Raw genomic sequence first — 12,664 nt, forward strand, 5'->3', positions numbered from 1 at the left:
CTCTATGGGATAAAAGAAATAACAATATATTTATAATCTGTTGTAGAATAATTTATTCTTTGTTTGATTAAAAATGAGACATGAGTCTGGTTGTTACAGTATAAAAAGTGGGAAGGAAATAGAAAAATAGTAACTGAACAAAAAGATGAGCAAGATGTTAATAATGGAGAGAAACTCCGAAACGTAAACTTTCTACATCATGCAAGCAGTTTGTATTGTCAGGCACTGTGTAGCATTACAAGTCAATCACAGATTCGACGCCTATTCAGTGCATCTTCAAAGCGGCTGCAGGAGGCCACTCTCATTTCTGTGCTCATGTCATTCTCAGGGGCTGGGTAATAATCCTCCCTCAGCTGTACATCCCTTAGGTTTGGTGTCTTGAGGAAAAAATTCATGAAATGCTCATGAGCTGTCCCGTGAATGAAGAGCTTCCTCAAAGTATAACATTCTCGTAGCAAACCAGCAGCTGGAAGTGACACACTCCTCTGGTTCACATCCTCATCCTGTGGTGGCCAGTAATGAAGCTCATTCAGACTCAAACTGCCAATCCCATTCAGAAAGAACCTCTCCCACAGGCTCAAATCCATTTGCCCTGATGGTGCTGTAAGGGCATAACCTTTGGTATCACCACAGTCCAGCTGCATCTTCAACAGCTGAGGATAACAAGCCAGAATGCTCAGACCAAACTCCCGCTCTGCTGGTTTCGGTTGCCCCCTGCTATCTCCTTCGACCTTTATAAGAATCTCTTCCAAATTGGGGCAATCCTCCAACCCTGCCACTGGCAATGGAGTCAACAGATCACCAACTTTTATCCAAAGAGAAAGATACCGCAGCCTGTCCCAGCACTTGCCATAGAGACCATTGTCATTGCTTTCCAAAAAGGAATCATGAACCCCCATTTCGTACTTGCATCTCTGCCTCTTCCTTTTGCTTGTATTCTCACATTCTCCACCCCCAAAGTAATCCATTAACTCACCACCATCATCCAGTTCATCCAAACCATTCAGATCAAAATTAAGAAACCCATGGCCCAGGCCATCACTTTCCTTCAACCCATTCCACACACAATCCACATGTAGCCGCTCAATCCGGTCCCGAATCGGCTCCAAAGCTCTGAGAGTCGCGGCGGTGTCAAGGTTGGCGCAGCCAGAAACCTTCACGTCAATCATAGTCCTGCGAAGCAAACAAGCCATGGTCCTTAGCCCCTGCTCAGTCACAAGCTTGCAACCCTGAAGCTCGAAGCTAACCAGCCTGGAACACCCTCTGGCAATTTCAATCAACCCCATATCATCAAGGTCAGCGCAGTTACCAACAGACAAAGATTGAAGCCCATGGCAGAGGGCAACTCCGTCAAGCTTAGATCCAAGGGCCAAGCAAATCCCTTGAAACTGGCCTAATTTCAGAACCCTCAAATTAGGGCACTTCGAACCCAAAACTTCCAGCGCCAAACTACTATCCCTCACATTTTTACAAACATCTAACACCAACACTTCCAAAAGTGGAAGTCCGGAGAACAAAGTCACTAGAGTAGCACGGCTAACCCTACCATCTTCTCCTCCGAAACCCCCGTCCTCTCTGCGATAAGAAAACGACGACGTATCGGCCAAGTGAAGGAGCTTGAGCTTCGGGCAATTGGACGGAATAGCAACCAGCGTGTCGTCCCCAACGAACCCTATATATCTCGGATCGAAGGTGCAGGCCACGAGAAAGTGCTCCAGATTAGGACACGATGCGGTGATGGATTCGATTTCATGAGACTTGAAACCCTCCGTGAAGGAGGTTGTCAAGAGATTCAGGCGGCGGAGCGAGGCTGCAGTGTCAGGGTTAGCCGTCAGCACGGGTGGGAGGTCCTCCGGCCAGTGGTAAAACGAGGAGAGGTCGAACGAGGCTAGCGATCGGCACTGCGAGAACAGCACGGCGAAGTCGGATCCCGCGGGCGATGTCGGCGGGCGCTGGTGCCAGCGCACGAGCTTGACGCTGGAGAGCTCCGGCCAGGGGGAGAGGAGGAGGAGTTGGAGTGTAGCGGGGTCGCGCGCGTACACGGCGAGCGAGGTGACGCGGGGGAAGGCGTCGCGCAGGCGGAGCGCGAGGAGGCGCGGGTCGAAGGTTGTGGTGGCGGAGGAGCAGAAGAGCGCGTGACCCCACGGCGAAAGGAAGGAGAGGTCGAGGTGTGTAACGTGCGTGAAGGAGGTCGGGATGAGGTGGAGGTCACGCGCGTTCCCTCGCAGCGTGAGCGAGATGCGCGTCTTGCGCTCCAAGCGGAAGAAGCTTCTACACACCAGGGACAACGAGTTTCGCGTGCGCGTGTCGGAGACGGCGGAGAAGACGTTCAACAGGATCTCCTCAGGGAGGTTGCTCACAGTTGTTCCGTCACCCATTTCCGGTAAGACAATTCTATCCCAACTCTTTCTATTTTTAATATTTTATTTTACTATATGATAGTGTGTTGTAGGAAGAGAGTGTGAAAAATGAGAATGGATTAGGTTGGGTGTGTGATGATTGATGGATGGAGATTAAATGAAGGTTTGGAGGAAGAGGGTATGGATGGATGGATGGATGGATGGGTTTTGTTGGGGTGATTTAGAGGCAGATGAATAGGATGTATGTGCATGTAGGGGAAAGAAAGTTTGGAGAGAGAATGAAAAAGAAAAAGGGAAAAAAGAAAAGAAAAGAAGGAATGGGTTTGGTTTATAGTGAAAGCCAGCCAAGGGGCATGGGTGTAATGGTGCGTGCATAGGAAATCTGTCTGCACGTTATCTATGAAAAAGAAAAGGAATACAGACAAACCATACAGGATCGGATGACCCCACTTACCAGCCATTATATCCCCTACATTTTATTAAAAAATAATACACTCTTCTCCTATTACAATTTTCAACTATTTTTTAATTTTAATAAATTTATCAAATATTCTCCACACTTTTATTTATTTTCATTTCCTTCTCTTTTTTTAGAATAATCGCCACTTTTTTTTTTTTTTTGCAGGACTAATCACTAATACTTTTATAATCTCTTTGTCTTTCCCCACTGCCTTTTTCTTCCCAGACCAGTGTTTACATTTTTAATTTCTACGGAAGTTTATTTTATTCAGTAATATTATATATTATAGAAGTTCATAGTAAAAATCCAAACGCATTAGCTGATTTGCACCTTGCACAAGCCAGCAATAGGCAAGAATCACGACACACATCTGATGGATTCAACTGTCCCTTTCTATTCTATTGCCCTTTTCAACCAATTTTAATGGATAAGTATTGTAATCTTTTGAAAAAAGTATTAATTTCTTTTAAGCGCAAAACCAATTCTTTGGTATTAGGATGTTAATTATGTTAGTAAAATTAATGCCTAAAAAACTTGTTAATATATCAACATATTAGTTAAAAGATTAATTTTGTAATAAAATATTAATTAAAAGAAAGTAGCCACTGTAATTTTCATTGGCTAATATAATTTTTTTTTTCATAAGATTTAACGAGGCAAGTGTTGGTGATTTTTCTTATGTTTTATAAATAACTTAGTGGATGTTGTTTGGCACGATAGTGACTTTGTGCAGATTATGGAGATTGATTGTGTTGAGTTAGAAGCAATGAAAAGAACTTCGACGTTTTCTCTTTATTTTTTAGTAGTATAACACAACAGATTTTAATGAAAAGAAGAAAGGATACAACTAAGAAGTAATTGACTTATGTACTAAAAAGTAAATAGTCATTGATTATTTATTTATAAAAAATAAAAAGAATGATGCATTTTCAAAGATGACAATTATCTGCAGTACTGTTGCATGTAAAACTCTTTACAAGTTGAAAACTATCAGCTGAATGAATACTTCCACTTTTTTAGTGTACATTGCTAAATGATAAGATAGCTGTACCTGTAATGTACTTGTGTTTATTACGTAAAAGTAAGTTATTTTAACTCATTTTTCTAAGATTTTTAAAACTATTTATTTTAATATAATTTACTTAAAAATAACTCATTTTAATTTTCTTATTTTAAAAGTATCCTAACAAATATCTACCTTAAATATTTATAAAATCAATAACTGATAGATCCTCGTAAATACAGCCAATATCTGATTCTGAGTCTGAACTTATTTTTATATTCCAAAATTCGTTAATATTAAGTTTAATCATTTTCGAGATTTTTGTTTGTGCAGAGTTGTTTCAAATTGGTTTTTCATTTAAATTTTAACTCAGTTATGTTTCTGTTTGTGCAAAATTGAATCAATTGAACTCTTGTCGTTAATTTAAATGAACGACGTTATGTTTTGAGTCACGTGGCATGCTGATATAGCAAATGTTAACCATGTGGCAGTGACTTTGTGGCATTAAAATCACGTAGCAATGAATCAACCACTGTCAAACCCTAAACCGAAATCATTTTCTCACGCATCCAAACCCTTAGGCCGTTGTCGCTATAAATCATGTCGCGCTTCCTTGTGCCAATCACTAGCTTTAATGCATCATCTTCTTCGCACATATAGCCACCATGCAAGCCTCCATTGGCGCAACCTAAATCACGAGCACGCAATGCGTCAACCTCCATGAAACACCACCAAACCTAATCACAAAATACCCAAATCAATTTCATCAGATAGTATCACGCCTTACACCTAAAACTTAAATGCAAAAGAGCTCTAACCCAGAAACATTCCCAATTTGAAAAACCCTTTCGAACCCTAAATCACATTTAAGCTCTCCATAGCCACAAATTGCATCTAAATCTATATTCAAAAGCCTCCAAACAAGCAGATGTCCATTAACCATTTCCCAAATCCTTCAATTTCTTTTTCATCTGCATAAAAAAAAACGAAACTAATCCAACCATTCCGAATCAAATGCACCACAAACCAAACTAGAAAATGAATTCCTCGATTAATCTTCATCATCAATTTTCTCCAAATACTACAACCACCTTCACCCAAGTCACGATCTTCACCATTGATCCAACTAAAGATCGCGCTTCAGAATCACCAGCAAAAACCAGCTTCAACCTCTCTTCCTCAGAAGCCTTAGCTGCCATCCTCCTTTTAGTCGTCGTTCAACCTTCATCAACCATTGTCAATGGCTACTTCCAACACCAAGATTCCCTCAAGAAGATTCCCAAAAGCTACGGTCACCCCTTCTTCAAACCCTTGAGTCATTGCACTCCTCGACGGTGTCTCATTCCAAATCCTCTTCGGCAACTCCAAGATGACAATTTATATATTTTTTATTTTCCAATGCAAATGCAATATGTTATTATTAAATATTGAATAGAAAATTAAATTATTTATTCGTAATCTTTATATGTAAAAATATTTATTTTAGTTTCTTTTAGTTCCTATGAATTTAAAATATATAAACTAAAAAGCTACAAAAATAACATGTAGATGAACTAAAGAAAAGTAAAATAATAGTTTATAAATATTAAAATAAATAATTTTTTAATATAAAAATTTGAATGTAAAATTTGTTAAGATCGAAGAAATAAAACCTTAGTAAGATGAGAGTGAGGTTGGGTTTGTAAGAGGTGATGTGTTTGTTGTGTACGAAAATGTTTTATTATGAGGCAGTGATAAGTGAGTGATAAGCGAGTGATATGGTTGGTATGCTGGGTACACGTGAAACTGCAGGCCGCCGACCAAACCAACCTTGCTTGGCCCTCCAACTCTTTAGTCCTCACTGCTACAATGTGTGCCAAAGAGCTCTAGTTTTTTCTTCACCCCTTTACTTCACTATACTTTTTCATGAAAAATAGGATAACGATTTATTAATCATTTTTATAATATTTTAAGATAGTACATATATATATAAACACATATATATATATAAAATAAAATAAATAATAAATCAGTAAAAAACATTTATATTGTGTTAAAATATCTATATTAAAATTAACAATATTTCTTATCCAATATAATAATACTTATTAAAAATACAGTGAATATACTGTAATAATGTTTAAAGAAAATTTGAAACTGCTATTCAGTAAAAATAAAATTATACAACATATAAACTTTTAAATGAATAAGGTTTGACACATTAAATGTTTATTATGTTTTTAGTATTTATAAATGAACTGAAAATAGTGTATAAAGTTTCATGTTAATTATTTGTTTTATAAAGTTGTGTACTTTCTTAATTTTATCTTTTATTAAATAAACAAGGTTTAGCTCAGTTCTCTCTAACGTTATATTAAAATAAAATTTTATCTTTCTTCGACTGTTCTCATTATTCTTTTTGGTTAAAGTTGATAAGTTTAAAATGTCAAGTCTTTCAATAAAAATAAAATATAAAACAATTAACATGCATGCAAAAATATCAAGTTAAGCTTTGTTAACAAAGAAACTTCATTAACAAGTACAAGAAGAAGCAGAAAAAGACACAAATAATATGGAAATTTATAAAGCAACCTTACCTACTTACTCCAATTACAACATTCAACCGAACATAATCTTATAAATATACCTTAGATTAACCATATAACACCCTAAACTTAACATTTTGGAAAGATTCCTTACCTGATATACATAAATATAGAACATTTCTGAAAGATTCCTTACTTCATATGCATAAAAATAGAGCATTTTTGAATTCCTTGTGTCTAAACCCTTCCTTTGGCATGTGCTTTGGTAGCTATAGCCTTTCACTCTTTGACGAAATGTATATGATCAGCTCCTACTTCCCTTCCCCTCTTGAATTTATAAACATATCCAACTATTGCCAACTCATTATGTTGTTGTCCCAAACATTTGCACATGCTTCTCCAGCCATCTTTCAGATCCTACCATAACAATATAAAGCAGCGTACATTTTCCTTATAAATTCTATTATTCCAACCTGCCAAAGGACATATTTATACTAGTTATCGTGATACGTACATACCATGGTATTAGACCAACGTTGTTGAAATATGCAGAAGAAGAGAGTAAAATGAAAGAGTGTACTGAGAGAGATTGAGAAAACTGAGGTGAATTCTCATTAAAAAATTGAATTAAAGAAATACAGAAGAAAATATATAAGCAATAGAGAAAAATAAGTTAACTGTCATTTTGACACTTATATTAGTTGGATTAACACAACACTCTCCCTTAATCCAAACTCTCTATAGATTTAACACTAAGTAAACTTTTCAATATTTCAAATCTGTTCTGTCTCAAGGTTTTTGTAAAAGCTTCAACAATTTGATCTTCTGTGGAACAATGTATCAACTCCAATTTCCCTTGTTGATTTGATCTCTCAAGAAGTGAAATTTAGTTTATATGTGTTTGCTCCTGTCATGGAAAACTGGATTCTTGGACAAACTAATAGCAGATTTATTGTCTACTAAGAGTTGTACTGGTTTTCTACACTCAAGCTTCAGTTCATCAAAGATTATTTCCAACCATACACATTGGCATGTTGTTTCTGCAAAGGCAATATATTCAGCTTCACATGAGGAAAGAGCAACCACGTTTTGCTTCTTAGAACACCAAGAAATTGGTGCTCCCATGTACTTGAACAAGTAACTGTATGTGCTCTTTGTGTCTACCTTGTCACCACACCAATCTATATCACACCATGCTTCCAAAACTCCATCTATATGCTGTCAGATTTTAGGGAAGAAAAGATCGAAGTCTACTGTCCCTTTTAAGTAGCGTAGAATGTGTTTGGCAACAACTAGATGTGATTACCTTGGATCACTCATAAACATATTCACCAGCCCAACTCCATAACTAATGTCAGGTCTACTATTACAAACATACCTGAGTAATCCCAGAATCTGCTTAAATAAAGTAGCATCAACCTTTTTGTCATTTGCTTAGATAGTCAATTTCAAGTTTGCCATGACTGGAATTGAGGTGTTATTGCAATTTTCCATGCTAAATCTCTTCAACACCTCATTAATATATCTCTTTTGATGAATGAACATACCATTTGTTGTTGCCAAAATTCCAGCCCCAAAAAATAGCTCAAACTGCCGAGATCTTTCATCTCAAACTCTTCTTTCATTCTCTTCTTAAATTCTTCAATTGCTTCTACAGAATTTCCAGTCACTAGAAGATCATCTACATACAAACAAATCAATAGAATCCCTTGCTATTCAACAGGTTTCACATAGACACCAAATTCCATAATGCACTTCTGGAATCCAAGCCTGATAAGCAAAGCGTTGATATGATTGTTCCATGCTTGAGGTGTCTATCTAAGTCCATTTAAGGCTTTGTTCAGCCTATATACCTTCTGCTCCTCATCTTTCTTCTCAAACCCAGGAGGTTGTCTCACATAAACCTCCTCTTCTAGCGGACCATTCAAAAACGCTGGTTTCACATCCATCTGGAAAATTTTCCAGCTCTTAAAACTGGTCACTGCAACTACTAATCTCATTGTTCCAAGTCTTGCAACTGGTGCAAAAACATTTGTGAAGTCAACTCCAAGTTTCTGCAAAAAACCCTTTGCAACCAATCTAGCTTTAAGCTTTGCTATACCTCCATCTGGATTGTACTTGGTTTTAAACACCCATTTAACCTTAATAAGCTGTTTGTGTCGAGCCAGCTCTACCATCTTCTTGGTTCTATTCTTCTCAATTGCCTTCAGCTTCCCCATCATTGCTTCTTTCCACTTCTTTATATCAATAGTTTTCCTCCATGTAAGTATTTCTACATCGGCCAAGAAAGCAAGGTGGACAAGGTCACCAGGATATGTTATCACTATTGCAAACACTTCATGGTCTGAGAGTCTAGTAGAAGGGGACCTTACTCTTTGAGGTCTTCTGTAATTAGCTTCAACATCAGTAACAACCTGTTCAACATCATCAGGTTTCCTTTCTTCCAACCAGCTAGGCACATAATCTGGTTTCAAACCTGCCTCAGCTTCCTCCCAATTAAATGTTGTAGCCTCATCCACTAACACATCTCTACTGATACCAACTTGCTTCTTTTCTGGATTATACAACCTGTAGGAACCTGTTGAATGGTAGCCAACTAGGATGAAAGTCTCACTCGTATCATCCAACTTTTTCCTTCTCGTTTTTGGGTCATGCTTGTAGCAAATAGACCCAAAGATCCTTAAGTGATGAGCATCAGGTTTGTTTCCTGACCAAGCCTCTTCAGGAGTGCAATCTGGTAATGCTTTAGTCAGGCTTCTGTTTAACAAGTAGGTTGTAGTAGAAACAACTTCTCCCCACAAATAATGAGGCACTTCCTTCCTTTAATCATACACCTAGTCATATCTAAGAGCATCCTATTTCTTCTTTCGGCTAACTTATTATTCTAGGGTGTATATGGAGCAATCACTTCATGCACAATTCCTTTGTCATCACAAAATTTGCCCATTTCACCAGAGTTAAACTAACCTCCACCATCAGTTCTGAAAGATCTGCAATCCAGATTGTCTTTCCACCAAAGAATAGAATTTCACAAAGTAAGAGTACACTTCTTTCTTTTCTTTTAACAGATAAATCCAGATTTTTCTAGACCATTCATCTACAAAAATCAGAAAATATTTGTTACCTCCAAGTGATGACACGTAAAAAGGGCCATACACATCTGAATGGACTACATCCAGTGGCTGTTTTGCTCTCTTGGGAGCAGATTTCTTAAACTTCTTCCTAGCTTGTTTTCCAACTGCACAACCTTCACAGATTTTATTTAGTGCGAAAATTATAGGAACTCCCTTCACCAATTCTTTGCTTTTTAATTGACTCAAGCTCTTAAAATTTAGGTGCCCGAATCTATAGGGCCATAACCACCCTTCTTCTTCCACATTCATGGTGAATAAGCTTTGTACTGCAGCAACATTCAAGTTTACTTTGAATGTTCTATTTCTGGCAAGTGGAGCTTTGAGCACCGTATGTTGTTTCTTATCAAACACCTCTATATGATTCTGTTGCATTGACATGGTGTAGCCTTTTTCAAGGAGTTGTCCCAGACTCAACAAATTGCTCTTCATTGTTGGAACATACAACACATCATCCATGTATGCAATCTTGTCATTCTTGCATGTGATTAAGACTCTGCCAATTCCTTTAGCTGTAATTATGTTATTATCCGCAAATCTCACGCTGCTTCTTATACTTGGATCAAGGTTCACCAGCCACTCCCTTTTTCCTGTCATGTGATTTGAACACCCCGTGTCCAAATACCAACTGCATGAGTTATCCTCTGTATGTCCCGTTGCATTTGATAGCAACACATGGCTTGATTTCTGATCACACCTATCCAACACATGGTTTGGTTCTTGCTCACACTTGTCTCGTATCAACTTCCAGCATAAATCTTCTTCAAGATGCTCCATCGTGTTCATTAACAATACATGGTCAGATTCTGAATCACATGTGTTTTGTGCAAGATTCGCTGCTTCATCATTCTTGCCTTTCTTCGTAGCTTCATTGTGCCAGCACTCTACAGAATAATGCCCATATTTGTTGCACGTGTAGCATTGAGTGTTCCTTTTATCAAAAAAATTTATGCCTTTCCCTCTTGATTGCCTTCCACCTCTCTTATTTATCCCTTTCTGGTCACTACCATTTTCTTCAGAAAATTGTTCAGAAAAATTTGGGTTTCTGCCTCCAGTTCGTCCACCTTTTAAATGACCTTCGCCCCTTTCAGCTCCACGACCTTTAAATTTTTTATAATTTTTGGCTTGTAAGGCTTGATTTGTGCCTTGATTCACTTATGTTGGAACAATCGGTACCGTTGTAGAATTTCGCAGCGGAATAATTTATAAAGCGGAAAGCGTGTTTGGTCAAACTCTTAATAAGATGGTCCGTTTTAGAAATTTAATTTTCTTAGAGACAAATTTCCAAACAGTTGATGTGCATAAAACAGTAATCAGTACAAAGAATAGAAAAAATCACACAAGCAATTTTTATCCTGGTTCGATTCAAAAGAATCTACGTCCAGTTGTTAATCACTATAAAAAGTGATTAACGTTTTCACTAAAAATAGTTTCACAAGTTTACAATAGAGTAAATGAAACAGAAAAAAAGATAAAACCTTCCTTCGAACGAACGAACCGGAAGAACAACAACTTTGCCAACTTGAAGAGAACCGCTCCGACCTTTGACCCACAAAGCGCGAGCTTCTCCTTTTCACAAGACCAGGCAATGCAATGAACTAGCTTTTGGAACTTCCTCAGATCACACTGTATTCTCAAAAGCTTTTTGTTCAACTTTTTTTTTATCTTCACAGAAAAAACACTATATAGCCAGCTACTCTGAATATCTAAGGTTAAGTTTCAACTGCCACGAATAATCGATTATTGTAAGTGATAATCGATTATTCAAGTCCGTTACAGGGTTTTTAAAATGTGATAATCGATTATATGATGTGATAATCGATTATTCCTGTATGACTCTGTGATAATCGATTATTGCCATTCCATAATCGATTATTGCAGTTAAAAATGCAAGTTTACAAGGTTTACAAGAATTTCCTACTACATTTAATTTCTACAAATTGCTTTTAATTAATTCTAATATCTTCTTCAACTAAAACTTCTTGTAGCATCATCAAAACAAATTTCTTCAAGATTTACCAATACTCCTTATTGGTAACAACTTATTTTTCAACATTTTTCAATCAGTCTTTTCTATGCGCTTCCAGAGAATTCTGCAACTCTTCCACCCTCATAGTTTCAAGGTCCTTACATTCTTTTATGGCCACGACTATATGGTCATATTGAGGAGTTAATGTTCTGAGTATCTTCTCAACAATTTTCTTGTCTTTCACGATATTTTCACAGGCTCTCATTGCATTCACCACAACTTGGATTCTTCCAATATACTCCACAATTGTTTCTTGCTCCCCGATGCATAGAAGTTCATATTGCCCTTGTAGAGATTGCAATCTGATCTTCTTTACTTCTCCAGAATTGCCATAGCCTTCTTGCAGAATATTCCAAACCTCCTTTGTCGTGGCAGCCTTGGACACCTTTTGGAAAATTGCAGCAGATATACATTGTTGTAATAACATTCTCGCTTTGCAGTCCAACTGCTTATTCTCTTTATACACTTTCTTCATCTCCTCTATATCACTCTTCAAAGGTTCTTTGAAACCTTTCTTCACAATCTCATCTACTTCTTGGAAGTCAAGAATTGCATCCATCTTGACACACTAATCATCGTACCCTTTGCCATAAAAAACTGGTAGGTTGTTGTGAATCATTCCAGCCATCACTTCCACGAGACTCTCTTCTTGATGTATTTCTTGAGGTCCACCACTTCTTCACAGGCTTCGTAACTTGGCGCTCTGGATACCACTCTTAGACCAACATTGTTAATGAAATATCCAGAGAAGAGAGTAAATGAAAGAGTGTACTGAGAGAGATTGAGAAAACTAAGGTGAATTCTCATTAAAAAATTGAATTAAAGAAATACAGAAGAAAGTATATAAGCAGTAGAGAAAAACGAGCTAACTATCATTTTGACAGTTATATTAGTTGGATTAACACAACACATGACAATGACACCATTGGATGTAAGAATGAAATCAATGAGGTCAATTTTTTAAGTTGATACATAACATCTTCAATGTCCTTCTTTAAGAATCTCTCTATCAAGGTATGTTGTCAAAATTGAGTCAGTTAATAGTGTCCAGGGTTTAGACACATACAATCGTAGCAATGTTTTCATATCAATTGAGTTTTAGTTCCAAAGAGAATAACATGAAGCAAAATTTCAATTCAACTGCACAAAAACGACC

The 12,664-nt window shown here is 37.2% G+C and overlaps 1 protein-coding gene across 1 annotated transcript; it reads right to left on the minus strand.

The window, feature by feature from the left end:
- Positions 1-134: 134 nt before the first annotated feature.
- On the minus strand, positions 135-2,924 carry MAX2 (RNI-like superfamily protein). The gene has a single exon (XM_047324456.2). It carries the CDS (start codon positions 2,376-2,378, stop codon positions 243-245), a length of 2,136 nt encoding a protein of 711 aa, XP_047180412.1. The 5' UTR covers positions 2,379-2,924; the 3' UTR covers positions 135-242.
- Positions 2,925-12,664: the final 9,740 nt, after the last annotated feature.

Source organism: Vigna umbellata, chromosome 6 (genome assembly GCF_029865625.1).
Source record: "Vigna umbellata cultivar VRB3 chromosome 6, Vumbellata_1.0, whole genome shotgun sequence".
Classification (NCBI taxonomy): Eukaryota; Viridiplantae; Streptophyta; class Magnoliopsida; order Fabales; family Fabaceae; genus Vigna; species Vigna umbellata.

Excerpts from the sequence above, each read along its gene's own strand:
- MAX2 (XM_047324456.2), bottom strand. The coding sequence starts at position 2,378 with ATGGGTGACGGAACAACTGTGAGCAACCTCCCTGAGGAGATCCTGTTG.